Source organism: Mangifera indica, chromosome 7, assembly GCF_011075055.1.
Source record: "Mangifera indica cultivar Alphonso chromosome 7, CATAS_Mindica_2.1, whole genome shotgun sequence".
In the NCBI taxonomy this organism is placed as follows: domain Eukaryota; kingdom Viridiplantae; phylum Streptophyta; class Magnoliopsida; order Sapindales; family Anacardiaceae; genus Mangifera; species Mangifera indica.
This window is the reverse complement of record NC_058143.1, coordinates 8,097,958-8,122,119: the sequence shown is the minus strand read 5'-3', so window position 1 is coordinate 8,122,119 and position 24,162 is coordinate 8,097,958. Positions and strand designations below refer to the sequence as shown.

At 33.4% G+C, this 24,162-nt stretch overlaps 1 protein-coding gene across 1 annotated transcript; it reads left to right on the top strand.

Annotated features, from left to right (window-relative positions):
* Positions 1-13,305: 13,305 nt before the first annotated feature.
* On the top strand, positions 13,306-23,487 carry LOC123221211 (kinesin-like protein KIN-12B). Its single transcript, XM_044643980.1, has 15 exons — positions 13,306-13,825; positions 14,154-14,291; positions 14,362-14,445; positions 14,548-14,673; positions 14,755-14,814; positions 14,895-14,948; positions 15,026-15,118; positions 16,237-16,332; positions 16,644-16,789; positions 18,232-18,381; positions 18,488-18,617; positions 18,695-20,008; positions 20,093-20,344; positions 20,628-21,428; positions 22,907-23,487. The coding sequence occupies exons 1-15, from the start codon at positions 13,532-13,534 to the stop codon at positions 23,216-23,218; spliced, it is 4,050 nt and encodes a 1,349-aa protein (XP_044499915.1). The 5' UTR covers positions 13,306-13,531; the 3' UTR covers positions 23,219-23,487.
* The last annotated feature ends 675 nt before the right edge of the window (positions 23,488-24,162 follow it).

The window sequence follows — 24,162 nt, the reverse complement described above, 5'->3', positions numbered from 1 at the left end:
GTTGACATTGATAATCTTAAGAAATACATAGAGTTGTTATAAAAGGCTTCTTAATTTGAATCTGTAAACAAGTCTCCTTTTGCAACATTAATGTGTATACTTACCAATATGAAGTTTGATGGTTCTTGTACTATGCACAAGCATGTGAATAAAATGGCAAATTTAGTAGCAAGGTTGAGGGCCATGGGAATGCCTGTGGATGAAAGTTTCCTTGTTCAATTCATTATTATTAGCTCTAGGTCCATCCATAATAGGCCAACTCGATCCGATTTATTTTAACTACCAAAGGCAATTGGCGTAGAAGTTATCTGGCAATTAGACTTTTATTTAAAATCTAAAACTGTCTTTCCTCAAAAAAAGATGAACGCAATTTTTACAAAAGAGTTTTTACACTTCTTTTTCTCTACACATAAAACCAAAATTACACAGACAGATCAAGTCTCCCAAAAGGAATGTAATATATGGGCAAATGGAGTTGTGAAAATAACTCATGTCAACATCTCGCACTGTATTCGAATGGGCTTCGTCACAAACTTAAAGCTGGGTGCACAAATTTATGTTCACTGTAATTTACATAATGCAATTTGACATGTTTAATTGTTTCTAACATTGATATTAGAGCTTAAGTTTCGAACATCCTATGTTTTATGTGAATTAAATTTTGCATTAAGTGATTATTATAATATGAAATTTCAATTTGTGATTGAAACTAAGTTTACATTTGAATTTTGGGAATGAATTAAATTCAACTAAAATTTCATGAAATTGGTAACGAGAAACATGTTAGATGATTGTTTGGAATTGTATTGCATGCATTGAAATTAAAATTGAGTCGAATTATTATCAGAGTCAATGAAAATCGAGCCAAAAACTATAACCCGTGACATGTTCTTCAAGCTGTCGTATTGTCAGAATCCAACAACGTTGGAGCTTGTTGTTGGTCTGAGAAGAATGTCCAATTAGTGGGCTAAAAAAGTCCTATGGTCCTATGGTAGGAAAATCATCGAAAGTCAGCCAATTAAATTACCTAAATTTTTAGGGTTTATCACAAATTTGGATTGAAATCGGATTGGAAAAACCTAATTGCTTGACCTGTTGATCAACGAGTTGGTCAAAACCTGTTGCTCAACTAGTCAACTCGCATAATCAACCAGGTTAGCTTGAGTAGGTTAACGCAATTGACCAGTCAATGATGAAAGGTTGACCGTCACTATTGACCGATGTGTACGAGTGCATGGATGCACATAAGAATCTATTTTCGACATGTAGCAGCACATGTGACTCAATCTAGGTGCATGAATACATGTGCAAACTCTATTTTGATGCGTAAAGGTGTGTACGATGTCGGTTCGGTGTGTGAAGGCCTATAGGACATTATTTTGGCTTATGAAGACGAGTGAACAATGTTTTCTGGCATATGAAAACTATTTTTGGATCGTAGTAGTTGTGTAGAGCTTGGCTTTGTATGTGGAATGTGTTCCATGGGTCTTACAGCACTTAAAGACATGCAATACTTCATTCTGACTCTAAAAACACATATTAGTGTTTCAAAATACATGTTTTTACTTCATACAAATTTGTTGACTAAGGACCATCACATTGTGCATATGATTTGATTATCTATGGGTCTAATGGTGCATGTTGAGGTTATATATAATCAATCATACTCTTTCGGTTGGAAAAAAGATAATATATAGTCTAATAATATTCATACATGATTATTAGCCCCATAATTAATGATCTTGTTTAAGTCAAGAATTTGAAAACTCTAGGGATTGAGTGAATATATTATAGCTTGCTAAAGAGCGAAGATTAGTAATGTATGATATAAATATCTATCGCTTTAATATTATTCCCAAATTAATGAAATACAAGGTATTTGACTTGTTACAAATTTCATAGAGACTTTATCATAGATAAAGTGACTTTGAAATCAATACAGGTTGATGAAATACTCGTAGTTATAATAAATGATGCATTTGTTGTATCATATATGATGCAAACCTTGACAATTTTACACAAAACCCAATGCCCAAGAAGATATTTTTTCCATGACTAAATCGATTTCGTTACTAAATAACCTTTGACTTGAATCGATATGAAATCAAACGAACCTTGGAATCATAACGGTGAATGCCACAAGACAAAGTTTGATAAGTTCAAAGGATCGATAGTTTCAATAGTAAGTGAAGCTGTGCAAAACTCGGCTAAAAGATGTATTCATCGTGAAAATTTTAGTTTTTGTAATACAATGCCAACTTAATCTTAAACTACCCATGACCCCATGGACTTCCAAACTTTCCAAGCCTATTACTTAATTAACTACCCAAAACACTAATTAAATTAAAAGAAAATATGACAATTAGGCTCAATAAAGTCTAGCCCGATCACAAACAAGATCAAAATTATAAAAACCGAAAATCTTAAATTTGGTAAAATAAAAACTGTGTAATACACACTGAAACAATTTTTATTCATACCTCCAAACTGGGTGCAACTAGCAAAGTAGTTGTTGTTATAGAGCTCAAAACGAGCTTCGTGTTAATATATTATAGGCCCCGTAACTCCTTCTGAATCAAAAGTTATGGTCATTCAAAGTTTGTCTGTGCATAGGTTTGGGTCTGAATTAAGTTGATCTCTCTATTAGCTCCTTCAAGCATCTAATCGTCCTTGAGTGAGTTGGTTTTATTCTCTAAGCCCTCCACGAGCCGAATTAAGGTCTGTTGCATCTTCTTAGCTCTACTCATTGTAATTGGCCCAACCAGAATGTGTAGCAAATCTCTTTGATGGCTCAATACTTCTATGATGACTCTATCAATATATCTTGTTAAATATGAGAATTTTGAGATTGATAGAATTTAGTAAAATTCTCATCCAGAATTAATATTAACGTAATTAAATTGAATTTTAAAATGTTAAGCATTTGTGTCATAGAACATTATTAGGAACATAGTAAACTTTCGAACTAATACTAAGGCCTGTTATATCTTTTTAACTCTACTCCTCGTAATTGGCCCAACTGAAATATGTAGCAAATCTCATTGATGGCTCGAGGCTTCTATGATGACTCTATCAATATATCTTGTTAAATATAAGAATTTTGAGATTGATAGAATTTAGTGAAATTCTCATCCAGAATTAATATTAACACAATTAGATTGAATTTTAAAATGTTAAGCATTTATGTCATAGAAGATGATTAGGAACATAGTAAACTTTCGATTTTATGTCTTGTGTGAGATATCTTAAATTTTAATATGTAATTGCAACAATTGATGTGTATTTGATTATGTTGATTGAGTTGTGTTTGATATATGTCTATGTGATCTAGTTAACCATAACATTCTAAGACATAAAAGCTTATTTGAATAAGAAAAAAATTGAATAGAGATAACTCCAACGTGTGACATTTAAAATGCATAATAATGTCTTACAAAAATAAGATGTGGATGCATATCATGCATATAAAAAGCAAGACTCATTTCGTGTGATATATTGACTCATTTCATGAATAGTACTCTAGTATACGAGTACTAGTAATACTCAATTGCATATGTCATAAGTATAGTTTTGATTGAAAAGTTTGAAGGAACTACACTCTATAAATAAAGACAATTAATCATTAAATTTGATAGAATATAAAAAATGATTATGGAATTGAAGTTATTTAGGTGCAACCTAACAAATGAACAATAGGTTCATTAAGTAAAAAGATCTCTTCCCGAAAGTAGTAGTGTTTGTAAGTGCACATGACTCATAAAGAGAATATAAGTATCTTTGTTAGTAGTTTTTGCTTTATAAAACTAGAGGACAAGCGCTCTTGAGGTAGCTAGACCTAGTACTACTGATTAATAAAGAGCTTATAGGTCACACACATATAGAGGTTTATTCAAACTAAGAGGCGAGAATTATTTGATAATAATCTTAGTATTTAAAGAATGAGAGAACCTGATTGACCATACTTTGACTAAGTCAAACTTGGTATGCATGGTGTTAGGTGGCACTATACAATAAAATAAACATATAACATGACTGAACAAAACCTTATCTAGCCATGCAAGGCTATAATTAAATAAAAAGGTGGCAGGACTAAAAAAATATTTGTCTTGTCATGCCAAGTTTGAAAACTTGTTGGGTAACACATTTGTATGCTACCCGTGCAAGTTAAGAAACATATCAGTTGTGCATGTTTACATGCTAGTCGTGCATATGTATTAAGGGTGTTGGGTTTGGATGAAATCTTTGCTACACTTAAACACTTGCACTTGTTTAAAGTGTTCGTTAGAATTAAAATAATATAACAACACATACACAATGAAAACCCTAGCTGCAGGTTTTCTGTTTTCTTTCCTTTTTCCCATGAACACATTTAATCCAAAAAGAAGCCCTAGCAGCCTTCTTCCTTAATTGCCTCTTACGTGTTTGTGTTTCATGTGAATACTATGATGCCACCTCAAATTTTCAATCTTAAGCCACATGAAAATTTTAAAAAGCCACCGGTATAGGTATAAACTTAAAACACCCTATGAGTGTTTTGTATATGTATGAATATATGTTCTAAAATAGGTATTTGGGCTAGGGTTTTTGAGATTCTTTAATTTTAAAATTTTTAATATCACTGCACTGATGGTTACGACGCCCTGAAAACCCTACAGTCGTATCAGAGCCACCGTTTAGCATATTTTTATGAAAATATATACCTCTTGGTTTGTTTTGATTAATTTTATGTGTTGATTGCAAACAATCGAATTAATCAAGACTAAAATTGGTAAAGATGCTTTGCAATCATGTTGTTGTATAATTTGTTGAGTATTATGACAGTATAACCTGTGTTAAATTATTGAGTGATGGTATCTAAATTTTTTTTTGAGTTTTGTTGAAATTTGCAGGTTGAATTTTGATTGAAAGTCGTAGGTTTTGTGTCGTTACATGAAATCACTTTTGAATCCTATTGACTACATGATCTGAGGATTGTCGCTAGTGTAAGTACAATTTATGTGCCATATTCCCTCACTTGATGATTAGCTTCCTGAAAACATGAGTTTTCTGGATTTTTTGTAGTTGGAAAGCCCAAAAAACTCGGTTTGGAAACCCGCCATGCATGACTTATTCTAACCATGCATGGAAGGTATTAGGTGGAAAGACCTTTGCACAATAAGAAGTGCACGATTAGACCATTTTTTTCCAACCATGACTGTCTCTTGGTGCAAGGTATCAAGATATGGCATGGTTGGACCATTATTTGGTCCAACTATACATTTTTGGGTGCAAGCACAACTAGACCAATTTTGGTCAAGCCATTTCTCTTCATGCATCTTCACCTTGGTTGTATTCCAACAGTGCCCAAGTTGTGACATCGACCATGCAATATTCTAGAATATTGTTGAATTTCAAATGCACGACTAGATAATACACTTGTATGCCGAACAAAGTTAAAAATTATAATTTAGTCTTATTTTCTCAAACTTGGATTGAATTAAGATTTTTTTGAACTTAGAGGTTGAATTATAATTAAAATTTCAGGGACCGAACATAATTTAACATTTGAGATAATAATAATTAAAATTTAATTTTAATTAATATGTATATGTATGAACGTATGTATACATGGTGCCCAATGACAACCAAAGAACCTTTGTGGATATTTTTATTTTTTTTAAATTTATTTCATTTTTGAGTTGTAATTCATTTATTCCTTTTCTTCTTTTAGATTAGGTTGTTTTTATTGTTTTAGAATTTTGTAACTAGAAAATAAAGTCATGTAATAATTAAAGACTGGAGACGAACGGACAAGCACAAAGACTCAGAAATGAAGATTCACCTAAATTGACTAGTTAAACTTATCTTGGCTTGAAAGACTTGACATTAGTTATGACTGTGTGTTAACACGTTTTTAATTTACATTGTAGAATGTATGTATAGGTTTTATTTTGCAAATATCACCTAACATGCAACTTAACCTTGATAAGATTAAATAATAGAACCTCAACTTAAATATTAAGTTTAAGATTTAATAAGTATCTTCTAATATGACACTTTGATTAAGCCCATGTTCATTAGAACCTTGTCCACTAAAACAACGGGTACACTTATACTAGGTGAAAAATTAGGTGATGATCATATTAGGTCTGATTTAACTAATGTATTTTGTTTGCTCGTCAAAGCAAAGGTGAAGTATATTAGAGACATGAGTAGGGAATGCATTCGTCAATACATGGAGATATGTAATATCTATCCTACTGCTACCAAAAGTCACATTTGAGGTCGCATGATTTGTTGGGATAACATTTGGCTTGAAATCATGGCTTTTTGGTGATTAATTTGAAATTTACCTATTCAAGTAATTCAAACTTGTTCTTTAAAACAAATAGGAGAATTAATGCGATGAAGTCTGAGTCTATTAACTTGAGAAAAATAGTAGAAGCATTTTAATTATTAAATTCATAATTAAAATGAATGTTAATAAATTAAATAAAATTACTAATTCTTTTATTTGTAAATTGTATGTCATATAATCACAATATCAAACTCAATGTATTGATCAATTCTCGAAAAAGAAAATAGACTCATTAGAAGTAACTCCACTGAGTGGTATAGAAAATTTTGAATTATTCTACGTCAAAAGAAGATGTTATATATCCTTGAAGGGTCGTTGTTGTTGACTCAATGAGTCATTATGCTCTTATTTTGATGATAACAAACTAATATGTCCCTAAACATATTAATTAATGATTTTACTTGAGTGTGAGCTTAGAAAACAAGAATTTATCGAATACACTTGAAAGAGTTTCAAGATGGAAATGAAAGACAAGACTCAAGTGAAGAATTCTTGAAGATTTGAAGTAAACTCAAATTTAGGTAGACATGTTTGTAATTTGGAGCATTCGTTTTGATTAGAATATCTATTGGCATGGGATAACTCACTTAAAAACTCATTTTTATATCTTTCACATTTTGGGTTAAAATATCGTTTTTCCAACTTATTGGGTTAAGCCAAGTTTGTCACTAAAGTTTATTAATTCTTTTAAAATGATGAAGTTTTGTGAACTATATTTTCATATCTTAAAGTTGGTTTTGAAAGAATTTTCAAAAATGGGTTAAATTATCACTTTTCAAAGTTGTAAGGGTCAAATTGTGATTTTTGAAAATTTAGGGGGTAAAATATAATAAAATTCAATCGACCGAATTTGACCGATCGAATCAGCTTCTGAATTGTCTAGAAGCCATGTATTTTAGCTTTCAGAAATTCGATCAATCGAATTAAATTTGGTCGACCGAATTTTGGTTTGAATTTTTCCAACGGCTAGTGCCACGTAAGCTCCACGGAAGTGCCACGTCACATCCAATTGACCGAATTCCATCCAGTCGATCGAATGTGCATTTTCTAGAAAACTAAAATGGTTATCTTTGTGCACAACGGTAACTTTCCTCATTTTCCCCTATATAAACTCAATCAAATTCATTCCAAAAGAACTTTTGCCACCAAAAACTTTCATATATTTGAGATCAAATTAGTTTTGAGCTATTTACTTACAAAATCTTCTCTCTAATCAAATGCACTGTTTGATTGCAAACTTTTTAAGGGAGGACAAGTTGGCCCTCATGTGGTCAAGATGATTGGCTACATTGAATGGTTAGTAAGCTTAGTGTTAATCATAAACAATGAGCCTGCTATTGACATGGTATTGAAATCCTTGCCTAAATCATAGGCTAATTTTATCATAAATTTTAACCTGAACAAAAAAGAAGAAAACTCTTGAAGGGTTGCTTTATATGCTCAGACAGGCTAAACAAGAAGTGCGAAAGGTAGCTTCAATTAATCTACTTATAGTTAAAGTCTAAACATCAAAAGTCAAGGTTAAGGGTAAAGATAAGCCTAAGCCTAAGCCTAAGCGTAAGAGCAAAGCGAAGAAGTAACTTAATATTGCTACTCAGCTTATAGATGGTGTGGGAAAAGGAAAGGTTGGTTGCTTCTGTTGTGGCAAGACAGGTCACTAGATAAGGTATTGTAAGGACTTTACAAAGCACAAGAAGAAGAAAATAACTGAAGCCTTTACTTCAATATGTTTGTCATTAAGATAAACTATTCTCCTTATTCACATAAACTATTCTCTTTTTTCATCTTGGGTTGTAGACATAAGATATGGTTCTCAAATTTGTTTTGATATGCAAAGACTACGACAGAGTAAATTGCTCGCCAAAGGAAATGTTGACTTACGTGTTGAAAATGGAGAGCATACTACTGCATTTGTCGTAGGTGTTTATTATCTTAGATTACCCATTGGGCTAGTTTTAAAATTAAAACATTGGTATTATGTTTAGGGCTGGACTCGAGCCAAGCCAGCTCGAGCTCGAGCTCGACTTGGTTCGGTTCGAGCCCGAAACAAACCGGGCTCTACTCTGCTCGATTGAGCTCAAACCGAGCTCGAGCTGGCTCGGGTTGACTCGGTAGATTTTTTTTTAATTTTTTATACAAAATGACGTCGTTTTGATCCATATATATATACAAAACGATGTCATTTTGATATGAAAAATGAGCCAAGTCGAGCTGTAAACGAGCTGAGCCGAACTCGGCTCAGCTCAAGTTCGGCTAGAGTCAAGCCTGAGTCGAATTCAAGCCGATCATAAAAAAACTGAGCCAAGCCCGAGCTCGGCTCGACTCGAATCCAGCTCTAATTATGTTTCTTTTATTTCTAGAAACTTAGTTTCTGTGTTTGTTTTAATCAAAAAGGGATATTCATTTTTTATTGCTAGTGGTGTTATAACCATTAGTTTAAATAATATTCTTTATGGAATAGCTGAATTATGTAATGATTTATATATTTTAAAATTGGAAAATTAAATTCTCAATGTACAAAATAATAAATGATTGAAATCAAATAATCTAAATACCATATATCTATGACATTACAGGTCAGACAATATAAGACTGAAACATATATCAAGACTTTTTGAACAAAGAGTCTTGTAATCATTTGACTTTTAGTCATATGATGAATGCAAATCATGTTTATTGGGTAAGATGGCCAAAACACCCTTCACCGGACAAAGTGAAAAGGTGATTTAACTATTAGGGATTATTCATAACAATGTTTGTGGACCTATAATAGTGCATGACAGATTTGAGGAAGTATACTTCATCACATTTATTCATGATTTCAATAGATATGACTATATATTTTTGATGAAACACAAGTTTGAATACTTTGATAAATTCAAAAAATTAAAAAATGAAGTAAAAAAGTAACTTGGGAAACAAATTAAAATCCTCCAAAGTGATCAAATGGGTGAATACCTAAGTGTTTAATTTAGACAATACATGAAGGAATATAAGATAGTATCTCAACTCGCTCCTTTTGATACTTCACAATATAATGGTGTATCTAAACGGAGGAATAAGACCTTGATGGAAATAGTCAAGTCCATGATGAGTTTTACTGATTTACCCAAGTTTTTCTGGAGGCATATCCTCAAAACTGTTGCCTTTACATTGAACCATGTCCTATCTAAGTCTGTAAAACTTCATACGATTTGTGCTTTGGGCGAAAACCCTATTTAGATTATTTAAAGATTTGTAGCTATGAAACTTATGTTAAGAAATCAATTTTGAACAAGCTGAGTGCTAAGTTTGAAAGTGTTTTTGTAGGGTAACTAAAGGTTATTAAGGAATACTGCTTCTACTTCTCGGAGGAGCAAAATGTTTTTGTTGCTCATACCAACGTGTTCTTTGAGAAAAAGTTTATTCTCAAGAAAATTAGTTAGAGAAAGGTGAAGCTCAAAGAAGTTCATGTACCACAAGATACTATAGATTTTAAATAAGATAATGTGTCATCATAGATTGTTGATCATGATAAAGAAATTCCTCTATTTCAAATAGAACAACCTCAACTCACCTAAGAGCTACATAAGTCTGCAAAAGTACGTCATAAGCCAAAAAGATTTGGTTTTCTCCTAACTTAGTATGATGATGTGTTGGTCATCAATGATGACAAATTTAAGACCAACGATGAGGTTATTTCAAGTCCAGATTCTGATAAATGGTTAAATGCTATGAAATTCAAAATAGACTCTATACTTTGGTGGACGCACTTGAAAGAGTAAAACCCGTAGGTGCAAATGATTTTTCAAAAGGAAAACTGATATGAAAGGTAAAGTGCATACTTACAAAACACGATTAGTTGACAAAGGTTTCATTCACAAGTATGATATTGACTATGATGAAACCTTTTTGCTAATCACTATGTTTAAATTTGTTGGGATTATGTTTGTTATAGTTGCATATTATGACTATAAAAATTTTCAAATGGATATCAAGATTGCCTTCTTGAATAGAAACCTTGTAGAGGACATATATATGGTATAATTTGATGGTTTTGTTCTTACTAAATAGGTAGACAAACAATGTAAGCTGAAAAAGTTCATTTATTGACTTAAATAAGCTTCGAGAAGTTGGAATATTATTTTTGATAAAGTTGTTCATAAAAAACAAAGATGAACTGTATGTGTATAGGGAGGTTCTAGAAGTGTGACTACATCCTAATATTATATATCGATAACATATTGATTATTGAAAATGACTTACTGAACTTGGAATCGGTAAAGACTTGATTATGCAAGTGCTTCTTCAAAAAAGACTTAGTAGAAGCAACCTATATTCTTAGGATTAAAATTTACCAAGATAAAGAGCATAGACTATTAGTCTAAGTCAAAACATGTATATAGACAAGGTGTTGACTAGATTCAATATGGAAGAATCCAAGAAAAAGATTTATGCCTATGTCTCATAATGTATATCTTTTGAAAAAGATGTATCCATATACATAATCTGAGAGAGATAAAATGAATAATATCTCATATAATTCAACTATAAGATCAATTATGTACGTCATGCTATGTACAAACGTTGATGTCTTATATGCCTTGAATGCTTGTAGTACATATCAATTTGACCTAGGTGAAAAACAATGGATGATTGTCAAAAATATCTTGAAGTACTTGAAAAAGACTAAAGATGCCTTCTTAGTTTATAAAAAAGAATTTGAACTCATTGTAAAAGGCTATAGTGATGCTAGTTTTCAACTAATCGAGATATTTACAAATCTCAATCAGGGTTTATGTTTTATTGAATGGTGGTACAGTTAGCTGGAAAAACTCTAAGTAAAGTACAATGACTGATTCTACAATAGATTCCTAGTACATTATCCTTAAAAAGCGATAAAAGAGGTTGTATAGATCAAAAAGTTCATAAGTGAACTTAGAGTTCTGAGTATCACTAAGTTGATTAAGCTCTATTGTGACAACAATAAAGTGATTACTTAAACAAAGAAACAATAGTCTCATTAGAGGTCTAAGTATATATTCAGAAGATATCACCTGATCTGAGAGATTATACAATGAGATGATATACTAATAGTTAGGATTGATACATATAACAATTTGACTGACTCACTAAACCTCTATTGCAGTAGAAGTATGATAGACATGTAGTCGAACTCACATCAAATATGTAACTAATTGACTATAATGCAAGTAGGAGATTGTTAGGATAAGTGTCTTATAGCTAATCAAATTTGAAATTTGTGAATGTAATTTTATATTAATAATTAATAAAAGATTAATTATTATTTAATTCATATGTTGTCTAGTTATATGATCGTGTGAATAATATGTCTTTAGAATGGTAGAACTATGACGAAAGAATTAAATGACTGATTGTGAGAACCTTTATAAACTTTTAGTGACCATTCTAGAAACATCTGTAACCTTGACATTACAATGAATTAGGACGTATGTAATGATGATAAGATTATCATAACATTGAGTTGCCCCACCAAAAATGATGATAGTTCTCAGTCTCAAAGTCGTTGTAGACAGTTTGGTACAACACATAAAAGCATGTTATAAAAGTGTTCATTAAACTGACCTAACTAAAGGATATCCATATGGATAGTTGCTCTAATGTCTATGAAATAAATCCTTTGAGCAACAGGGGTGCATATAATCCTTTGACTTAGGTTGTCAGACCGTTTCACATAAGGATTAGTATGGTTTCTTGTTATCTAACATGTTATCATAATTGGGGTAACTATAAAGATAGTACTCGATTATATTATGAGATACATGGAAACTATGGTTGATCGATAAAAGATTTGTCACTCTTAAAAAGAAGAGAATATCTCTCACATGAGAATACTAAATGACTTCCATAACAACTTAAGTCTGTGGCTATAATGTAATGAAGTTGTAGTCTAATCTATGTTAGTTATTAATGTATATTGGTTCACACCAAAGAATTACTAAGATAGATATTTTTCTATGTCTCAGCCTCAAGAGATGTTGATTGACAAAAAGATTGAATTGCATGTAATTGTGATGTTCTAAAAGATTAAAAGATGTCTGTTGACACTATCATTTAGATGGTCATAACGTTTTGTTAAAAGCCAATCTTGGTTTGTGTTAGAATTCTACTTGACTTTAGACGCTGTTGGTTCGATAGAAAGCTTATGAAGAGAGGGGGGGTGGGTTGATTCAAAACCTAGAGGCGAGGATTATTTAGTTATAAACCTAATGTTTAAAGAAGGAAAGAACCTGATTGACTACGCTTTAACCAAGTTATACTTGGTGTGCATGGTATTAGATGACACCATGCAATATAATAAAAGCATGACACGACTGGACAAAACCTTGTCCAATTGTGCAAGACTGTAATTAAATAAAACCTTGTCCAAGGTGTGAAACATGCCAAGTATGCATATTTACATGTTAGTTGTGCATGTGTGTTGAGGGTGTCGGGTTTGGATGAAATCCTTGTTAAACTCAGACACCAACACATATGTAAAACGTGTGTTAGAATTAAAATAATACAACAAAACATAAACAACATATACCTTGGCCTAGGTTTTTTGTTTTCTCTCCTTCACACTTAATCCATAAAAAAGTCTTAGCAACCTTCTCCTTGGATTGCCTTTTATGTGTTCATATTTTGTATGAATACCAAGGTGCTATCTCTAAAAAATTGGATAGTGTTCAAACTCAAGCTACGTGGATATTCTCCTTTCATTTAAATTAACAATTCCTGGCCCAGGCCCAAGATTTTGAAAAGTTTCTATTTAAATTATGTGCCGTGTTTACACTGATCTGATGAGCCTGAGCCTGGTTCTTCAGGCCCCTAATTATGTGCGGCCACAGATAAGGTTTTCTATTAAACCCTGTCAGAGATTTAGGTTCCACAACTAAAATGAAATCAGGTCCGTACAATATTAAGTAGGACATTGGTTGCACGACGCGTCAATTTCTTCCAAACTCCAACGAAACGCTCCAGATCTAACTCCCATTTGAAAAGACTTTCCCCAACCCCAACAAAAAATGAATAATCACTCTTTCTCTGTCTACAAAATTCAAAAATTTCCCCCTCTCTAACGGCTACATTTCTCTCTCTTCTCTTCTTCTTGTCTCCATCACCCTCAATCTCGCAATCTTGCCCAAATTAACAAACCCTACTGTCTCTTCTCTCTTCAGTTTACTTATCGGAATGAAGCACTCCATGCAGCCAAGAAACACGATCTTGAGAGAGAATCACTCATGTGAGTCGCCATCTTCGTCTTCTCCAAACCCTAATTCGAAATTAAAGTCATTGCGGAAGCAAAAATCATCCAAAGAGAATGCTCCGCCTTCAGATCTGAACTCCCTTATGCCACCTTCTCCGGCACTTTCCAAGATGAAGAGTCCGCTACCCCCACGCCCGCCCAATCCACTCAAGCGCAAGCTCCCCACTGATACACTTCCCGAGAACGTAACTGTTGGGGTCCCTGACTCGGGTGTTCAAGTAATTGTTTCGATCTTCTTGTTTTCAGTGGTTAATTGATGTTATCTTGTTTAATTGTGAGAAAATTCTGGGAAAAAAGTGACTCAAGCTTGAGAAAATGTAATAGTTTAAAGTTCTCTTTAGCTTTTTTTTTAAAAAAAAAGCTGTGAGGGAGAGGACATAAATTATTAGAACAGGAAGAGAAATTGGAAATTTGCGTACATTTTTAAAAATAAAACGATATCTACGTTATACATCGCTGATATTCTTTAATGTTATTTAGTAGCTTTGCTGCTGATCTGCATACAAAGTATATTCTAATATCACTAGTTTGGATGGTGTGGATTAGGTAATAGTTCGAATGCGACCTTTAAATAAGGAAGAGGAAGAAGGGGAGATGATAGTACAGAAAGTTGGAAATGATGCTTTGACAATCAATGGACAGATGTTCACATTTGATTCAGTTGCTGACATTGATTCGACACAGGTGTTATCAATTGTCCGCTTAACTATTTTCTTTATTACCATAAGATGCTCAAATTATGGTTTTTTTGCAGCTTGATGTTTTCCAACTTGTTGGACTCCCTCTCATTGAAAATTGTTTAGCTGGATTTAACAGCTCAGTGTTTGCCTATGGGCAGGTAACTTTTATCTTTGCTATAGTTTTCTCTCCATGCGTGTGCATTTTACATGTAATTATGCCATAAGCTTTCTTAATGTGTCTGAAAAATTGATTAAACCAGACAGGGAGTGGAAAGACTTATACAATGTGGGGACCAGCCAATGCCTTGTTGGAAGAAAATTTATCAAGTGATCAACAAGGCTTAACTCCCCGTATTTTTAAGCAACTCTTTTCCCGAATAAATGAGGTGAGGATCAATTTATTTCAGGATTCAACTTGTCAAGATATTACCATTGCATTTTATTGATATTTGCATTTTTCTTTGTAGGAACAAATTAAGCATGCTGAAAAGCAGCTAAAATACCAATGTCGTTGTTCTTTTCTAGAGGTTTTGTGACTGCACAGTATCCCTTTTTGTATTGGAAAATTTAATGTTGCATGTCCTAATATATCAATTCTTAATTGCAGATTTACAATGAACAAATCACAGATTTGTTGGATCCAAGCCAAAGAAATCTCCAGGTAAGAGAAGCACTTACATTCAGTAAAAACCTACATAAATCCAGTTTTCCTTGACCCTGTTTTGTTTCTTTTTCCAGATAAGGGAAGATGTCAAATCTGGTGTTTATGTTGAAAATTTGACAGAGGAGTATGTATGCACGATGAAGGATGTCACACAACTACTTATAAAGGTTGGCATAATGAGGCTTTAGGGGTTCCTAGCATTTGAGACATTTAGTGAATGCCTACAAAAGAAAAAGCTGCATGATTCCTTGGCTAGGACAAACGTGCTTATATTCATTGTCCTTGTTTTTATAGTGTTTCTTGACAAATATAATATCCTGTTACATTGATAATGACCTAATAGTTTACCAAACATATATGAATTTTTCCAGGTGCTTGAGTTTATTTCAGGGGTTTACTGCATGTAATGCTTGGCAACTCTATTTGTTTTTCTTTCTTTCTTTTTTTTTGGCATGTGAATAAGAACATTACAGATTTATAGATAGTGTTTGAATGTATAAGAAGGAGGTAATTTTGGCAAGTACAGTGCCATGGTTTAGGAAATAGAAGTTCAATATATGGCAGTAACAAACATAAGTTTCTTTTTGGATGATAAAAAGGTAAAATAAGAATACATATCAAATATACACATTGGTGATTCTTTTACTTACAAAAGTGTTCATGCTTTTCGAGGATCTTTAATCTTCTCCTTGTATCCTAGTCCCCAAATATAATAATAAATATAAAATATAGACATTGGTGATTCTTATATATAGGTAAGTATTCATGTTCTTCAAGGATCTTGAATATTCTGCTTGCGTCTTAGTCCCCAAATGACTCAAAAGGAGACAAAGAACTGACTAGACAAAAGAGTTATGGTGACTTGAGATTTTATTTTCTGTTGTTAATATATAATGCTGAAGGATTTATAAGGAAGTCTAAAATTTCTTTATTAATCAATAATAAATTGTAATAAAGATTGACAGAGCATTTAATGTTTTACGGAAATCATTTTATATGAGAATATACCGATTTTACTTCTTTAAAGGGATTTAGTGATTAAATTCACTTGTTAGATCTGGAAGTTTACCTAATTGATGAGGTTACTGTGGACATTTGTCATCTGTGAAATTCATTTTATTTTATTTTTATCTACTGCTTCTTGATTATAGTTGGTAGTTTAAATTGGGAAAATAAATTGGATTATTCACTTGTAACCTGTCTCTCTCCTTCAATATAATTTTAAGATGTTTGATCTGTAAATCTATCTTGCATTAAATTTATGACTAGTGTTTTTATGATGCAGGGATTGTCAAACAGGAGGACAGGTGCAACTAGTATAAATGCAGAAAGCTCACGCTCTCATAGTGTTTTCACTTGTGTTGTTGAATCGCGATGCAAGGTACTAACTGCTGCAATTTAAGAATTAGTTGATTTTCTTTAAAATTATGAGTTACAGATTGCCTAAAATGTTTCTGTTAAAGGCATTTAAATCTGTGTCTATACGTTAGAGTACTCTTTACCGGCTAAAAAATCTGATGGTCTGTGCTGTTTTGCTCTTTATAACTGCTTCATTAACTTTGACATGAGAGTAGAATGTATTGACATGCAACAACCGCAACAGAAAACTTGAATATCCTTGTTTTTTTTCATGGGTATTGTTTCATTTCATTGTGATGGATGTTTTCTGAGGTACACTATTGTGTCTTTTAGAGCACAGCAGATGGTATAAGCAGGTTCAAAACGAGTAGAATAAATCTTGTTGATCTAGCTGGTTCAGAAAGACAGAAGTTAACTGGTGCTGCTGGGGACCGCTTGAAAGAAGCTGGAAATATTAATCGTTCTCTCTCACAGCTTGGGTAAGGTTTGCTATGCCTTGTGTATTTCTTTTTTTCATGAAGATGAGAATTTGAGGTTTACAACTATGTGGATCTTACTTATTGTTCACTTGATTCTACGATTGTAGTTTTTAAGGTAACATTTGGATTTTGGTGTCAGTCTCTTGAATCTACATTTTGGTTCTGTTTAAGGATACTTTAACAGAATGAAAAATGTCAGTTTTGACCAAGTATGTTATCCTGGTGGCACCAAAATTTAAAGAATTATAGGCTACTAGAAATATATAATCAAATAAAAAGAAAAATAAATATCTAAAAAATGAATTAATGTCACAATGAAACTGTATTGTTAAGCACATGTACTGTGAGATTTATGCAATTTCCATTAAACTAATATTATAGAAATAAGAGTCAGTGTGAAAAATAAATCTAAAATATTTTTTATTCTAGGTGTATTTCCATTTTTTTCCTCATCGCTTGAAACAATAACTAGCTTTCACACAATTGAGAAATACCTACTGTAGTCTTCAGCAAAAAACATGTAAGCCGACATTTTCATTTCTAATAGAATTTTTTAGAAGGCAAACTCAGTTGGAAATCTCATTCATTTTTAGTGGAAAGGATTTTAGTGGCAATAATATATTGCTGCAGTGCCACTAAACTTGCTTTTAAATTCTTGATAGTTCCTAATTGGAAAAAAAAAAGAAGTGGATAACATAGCTTGATGTGGTTAATATTTTAGTTTCTTTTTCTTTATTTATTTTTGTAAATTTAATTACTGAGGTTCTTTAAAAGCAAGAAAAACTTATTTGAGCAATAATTAATTTACAATAAGATACCACAACATATCAACAATGATGGTATGAGAATCTGTGAAACTGTTGAAATTACACATCATGTCTTGAATTCTGATGTAGCTTCTATTGAAGAGAACAAACTAGATAACAGGAGCTTGATTTTGGTATGAATTTAATTCTGGATCTTCTTTCTAATGAAATGACTGAGATCTGGGAAAGTAAGTATGAATTTATTTGCGCAATATACTTTATGATGGATATCATATTAACAACACACTTTGGGAATCTGTGAAACTGTTGAAATCATACAGCATGAATAATGATTCTCCTTAAATATTTATTGCTGATCATGTTCAGTGTTTTTTTTTTGTCATATCGAAAACTTGGGACTTAAAGAGGCATGTAGGCATTTCAAAATGGGTAGAAATGCATATAATTTGACCATGAACGACTTGATCGTGCTATAAATAGACGGGGAAATTTTTGTACAGATTATTGATATGTAAATTAGTTGTCATTTTGTGATTGGTTACTATGATCACTTTTTATGACTAGCAGAAGAGGAGCTTCTGATGCTTCTTTTTTATTGGCATTTCAAAGACAAAATATTAACTAGAAACATTCTTTTAGCCTTGTGCTCATTGAGCTTTATTATCGGACTTGCAGGAATTTGATTAATATTCTTGCTGAAGTTTCTCAAACGGGAAAGCAAAGGCATATCCCCTATAGAGACTCTAGGTTGACATTTTTATTGCAGGAATCTCTTGGTGGCAATGCAAAATTAGCAATGATCTGCGCTGTTTCTCCTGCTCAGAGGTAACACTGCAGATTTTTTGTCAGCAGAAGAAACATATTTTCTTTTGCTCTCCCTATTTTTCTTTTTTCCTCCATTTATGGAAGCTCAGATAATTCAATAATGCAGTTGCAAGAGTGAAACACTCAGTACATTGAGATTTGCACAGCGTGCTAAAGCAATTAAGAATAAGGCAGTCATTAACGAAGTGATGCAGGATGATGTCAATTACTTGCGTGAAGTGATTCGGCAACTAAGGGTATGCTCTTGTTTTTTATATTTCAATGAAGATGAGTGGAAATATGTGTATCCAAATCTGATTGGATAATCAAACAGGATGAATTGCATCGAGTGAAGGCAAATGGCCAAAATCTGACTGACGCAAATGGAGGTTGCTCAGCTGGTTGGGCTCGTAGAAGCTTGAATATCTTAAAACGTAGCTTCCATCATCCTATGACATTACCTCATATTGATGATGATGGCGATGAGGAGATGGAAATTGATGAGGATGCTGTTGAGAAGATCTGTAATCATGTAGATATGCAGTTAGCGAGTGGTAAAGATTGCGACAAAATTACACAGGCAAGAGTGGAAACAATTAAGTCTAATTCAAAATTAGAGGTGTGTGGAAGTGGATCTTTTTCTGAGCCTCAGCTTAACTCTTCTGGAATTGTTTGTATCATAGAAAAAGGTTCAGAGGATACAGATGTTAAAATGGAAGAGGGAATCTCTGAACAAGTTGTGCATTGTGAAAATGAACTGATGATTGTTGATTGTGTTGAATCTGTTGCAAATACTTATGACTTTTCTAATGCTGTTGTTGTAAATCATACTCTGAAGGAACAAAATGATGAAGGAAATTCAAACAGATTAAGTGCTGATTCACTTGTTCGGGACTCCCCTGTGCAGCCTCCCAAAGAGAAAGAGGCTCTTAGCTCTTCTGTCAGTGAATTGCCAGACGAAGAATCATTGAGCAAATGTCCAATCTCTGATCCTTTGGGTGGTTTTTCCAGAGAAATTTCTGGAGAAGATATGACTGATGAATCTGGAAATGGAGCTGTGAATTGTGTGTCTCCTGCTTGTCTTAGCATAGTTCCAACTGATGGATCCCCAATTCTTAAGTCTCCAACTCCAAGTGTTTCACCCAGAATTAACAATAGCAGGAAAAGCCTGAGGACATCATCAATGCTTAGTGTATCCCAGAAAGATCTGAAGGATGACAAGAAGTCTGATCTAGAAGCTGTGGATATGTTATCTGAAAAGTCAATGAAAAGTATCTCATACAGTGCTATTTCCACTCAAACCAAAAGGACTTCTGTTGCAACAACTGAACACTTGGCAGCTAGTCTCCACCGTGGCCTTGAAATTATTGATAACCATCACCAGAATTCAGGATTGAGGCGATCCTCATTCAGGTTCTCATTAAGACCTGATTTTAAACCAGTTTTCCCGGTTGCCAAAGTTGATGTGGGTGTGCAAACTTCTCAAAATGATGATATGCCAAAAGAAGATCCAGATTTATTTTTATGTAATACTTGCAAGAACAGAATGCAGCTAGATGTCAAAGAGGAGAATGAAAGCTCAAATCTTCAGTTGGTACCTTTTGATGGCTCACAATCTGCTGACAAGTCCAAGAAGCAAGTGCCCAAAGTAAGTGCAATAATTTTAGCTGCATTTTTTGCATTAATACAACCATCCTGATTGCTTGAATTTACATGTTTCTTTTTCACTCAGGCAGTGGAAAAAGTTTTGGCGGGAGCTATCAGGAGAGAAATGGCACTAGAGGAGTTCTGTGCCAAGCAAACTTCTGAAATTAAGCACCTTAATCGTTTGGTGCAACAGTACAAGCACGAGAGAGAGTGCAATGCCATTATAGGACAGACAAGGGAGGATAAAATTCTGCGCCTTGAAAGCCTTATGGATGGTGTTTTGCCAACTGAGGAGTTCATGGAAGAAGAATTTGTTTCCCTCATGCATGAGCATAAGGTATGTTAGTGTTAACATATTAGTGTAAGTTTTTGGTTACAAATCTACTTAACACAACAGCAAAGGTAAACACTCACTTCCAAATCCCTTCAAGTTTCACATGTTTGCATTTTGCATCTGGGTTTGCAGCCATTTCCTTTTGAGAAATGTGATGGGAATTATTGTAGCTTACAAATACTTTTTGCTAGGTAGTTGCCCATCAACTCAAGCTTTGGATAGAATGATTAATTAAACAATAAAGATTACATTAATTAATATTACATCTTACCTTTTTCTTTTACAGCTTCTGAAGGAAAAATTTGAGAATCATCCTGAAATTTTAAGGACAAAAATTGAGCTCAATAGAGTGCAAGAGCAGCTTGATCATTATCGGAATTTCTGTGATTTGGGTGAAAGGGAAGTGTTGCTGGAAGAGATTCAAGATTTAAGAAACCAGCTACAATATTATATAGACTCTTCTTCATCATCTGCTCGAAAACAAAACTCAATTTTGCAATTGACTTATTCATGTGATCCCAATCAAGCACCATCTCTGAGTAGAATCCCGGAGTCATCTGAAGATAGTGCTGAAGAGAAATTTGAAAGAGAAAGAATCCGCTGGACTGAAGTAGAGAGCAAGTGGATATCTCTTGCTGAAGAATTGAGGATTGAACTTGAAGCTAGCAGGTCCTTAGCAGGAAAGCAAAAACAGGAACTGGATGCTGAAAAGCAATGTACAGAAGAGTTGAAGGAAGCAATGCAGCTGGCTATGGAGGGACATGCACGCATGCTTGAACAGTATGCAGATCTTGAGGAAAAACATATTCAATTGCTTGCGAGGCACAGAAAGATTCAGGAAGGAATTGATGATGTTAAGAAAGCAGCTACTAGAGCAGGTGTAAGAGGTGCTGAATCTAAGTTCATAAATGCTCTTGCTGCTGAAATTTCAGCATTGAAAGCTGAAAGAGAAAAAGAGAGAAGATATCTCAGAGATGAGAATAGAGGGCTTCAAGCTCAATTGCGAGATACTGCTGAAGCTGTACAAGCTGCAGGTGAAGTACTTGTACGGCTCAAAGAAGCAGAAGAAGCTGTTGCAGCTGCCCAGGTGTGCCTCCTGCTTTGTTCAGATAAATTTTTCAGTCACAAAAAGTGAACTTAGTTCTTGCTAGCTTTTCTTTACTGTTTATTATTGTTGACATATTTGCACTTCAAGGTGTGTAGAGGTTGCATTATTGATTGTTGATAGGTATTTTTCTTTACCTTGTTAGGATCTTTAAGCACATTATGCTTCTGTTTGGTTAGGATAGTTAATTTTCCCATAGGATCTGTTTGCTCTTTATATTCTTGTTTTAAGGCCACTCATTTGTCTTTGTGGAAGATGCAAAGATTTTTAACATTTAGGATTTGCGATAGTCATACAGAGTCTTGACTTAAGAACTATCCAAACCAATATTCACTCATTTCCTCATTTATACTTGTGCTGTAAATTGAGTTAGATCCTTTGGTTTTTGCTTGACTGTGAGTATAGACGGTAGTCTATATAAGCAAATGAGCTTAACTAAGTCATTTAGTTCTCTGTTTTTTCTCAACATATTTCATACCCTACTTCGTTATTCATAGCTTTATTAATGTTTATGCTATGAATCGATCATTAACTTTGTACGATTTCTTTTTCTCATGAATTCTTATGCCTTTTTTTTCTGGTAATTATCAATTTTAGTCATGTCTACCATCAAACTAAGTTTATTTTAATTAAAAAAATTTAATTTAAAAAATTATGGGGAAACCTGAATGCACAAAGCTTAGAAAATTGAAAACAAAGTGCCAGAATCTCATTCCCCAAATCATTCTTGGCAAGGTACAGTGCTGAAAACACTATAGAAATAAGCGCATCAGAGACTCTAATTTACTGCCTTCATGAATTTTGATGCCTTCCCCTGCACTAAGGGTACCAGTCTTATCAATATTCAAAGCCTTATTAATGTTTATGCATGTGCTGTAACTTGATTTAGATCCTTTAGTTTTGTGCTTGATTATAGAGTATAGACAGTAGTGTATATAAACAATTGAGCTTGACTTTTATGGTTCATACATAGTTAACTAAGTCATATGATTCTCTGTTTTTTCTCACCATTTTTCATACCTACGTTAATATTCATAGCCTTATTAATATTTATGCTATGTATCATTCATTAACTTTGCACGATTTCTTCTTTTCATGAATTCTGTTGCCTTCCCTCCCACTAAGGATACCAGTCTAGGTTAATTTATAGCTTGGATGTAAATCTGTTTCGACCCAGAGATTAGTATGGTCATACAAGACATGTTTTTAAGGATTTATTGTTCCTTTTTTCTTATGGCTGCAACTTCTTATAAGAAATGGTTTGCATTAATTTGTTGGAAAAAGTGTTAATCTTATTATTTATCTTAAGCACGGTTTTACTTGTTGATTACTTCTTATCGGATAGATAACTTGCAATGAGAACTTCATTTTCATTTCACTTGGAAATTAATTTTTTTCTTTATTTCTATTGCTAAATGATACGTTTTGTACTAATACTTTCTATATTTATCTGTTTTCAGAAGCGAGCTATAGAAGCCGAGCTAGAAACTGCAAAGGCTTACAAAGAGATTGATCATTTGAAGAAAAAACATGAAATTGATATTAGTAGTCTCAATCAAATCATAGCCGAGTCTCGTCTACCTAAAGAAGCAATACAACCTGTTTATAATGATTCTAATCTGGCCAAGTACGATGCAGAGGAGGAACCTCATGATGAAGGTAATCAGCAATGGAGAGAGGAATTCAAGCCATTTTATACTGAAGATAACGAGTTATCGAAACTTGCAGGATCCTCATCATGGTTCTCTGGTTATGATCGATGCAACATATAGGGATATGAAACTGGTCAGAGAATCAGTGTATGTATTACTGAACTGTTCTGTTATGGGGCTTAAAATTGTTGCATTTTTTATATGTTCATCCCAATTGTGAGAACCAGTGTCTTGGTTGGTTCTCTTATTGTGTTTTCTGTTTTCAGTTTGAGTTTTGTAGTGCATTATAGTTGAATGAATTACTATATTGTTTATTCACATGTACTTGCTGGGACATATTCTTTCCACTTATCTTATAGGCAATCCAAATTGAACTAGCTTTCACGTGACTTGTCTTGCATATTTCATATTGCATGTATTGCTTTTGCTGGTCATTTATGTGTTTGGTTTGAGTGTCAAGAGGATGGGGGGACAATGTTGAGAAATAGTCATGTTGTGGCCTTGTCTTCTCTGACATCTGCCAAGACATTTTTGTGTACCAGTTCTAAGACAACCAATCTGCCAAGCCAATTATAGAATGAAAGCAAAGAGTAAAATGCGTCTGAAAGTTGACATCTAGATGTAGGGAGTAGGGGTTGCAAAAAGAGATGGCGTGTTGTGCCAAATAAGCCTCAATCCCAGCCCAACCAGCTTAGATCATGTCGCTTTTAAGCGGGTTGGCACATCACAAGCCCTTTTGCTACACCTGGGAGAAGGCATACGTAAGATAAACTCCGAAGAATTGTATGGTTGGACAGTAGAACTCAAAAACAATGGGTTTAAAGATTTTCACCTCTTCAAAGATCATATAAATTCATTTATGAAGATAATACTGTTTACTAACATAAACACTTACCAACAAAAATATATACATTTTAGAAAATGGAATACAGATCTGTTGGCATAGAAATGCACCTCAACACTCTTACGTAACTAACTGGAGATGTTATATGAGAGGTGTGATCGTAGTGCTATAAAGTGAATTAGCCAAAAATAGTAAATAATAAAAGAGACAATTTTTAAGT

Coding starts and splice junctions, on each gene's coding strand:
- LOC123221211 (XM_044643980.1), top strand. CDS start 13,532: ATGAAGCACTCCATGCAGCCAAGAAACACGATCTTGAGAGAGAATCAC. Junction 18,382..18,487: donor GCTGTTTCTCCTGCTCAGAG/GTAACACTGCAG, acceptor TCAATAATGCAG/TTGCAAGAGTGAAACACTCA. Junction 20,345..20,627: donor CCCTCATGCATGAGCATAAG/GTATGTTAGTGT, acceptor TTTCTTTTACAG/CTTCTGAAGGAAAAATTTGA.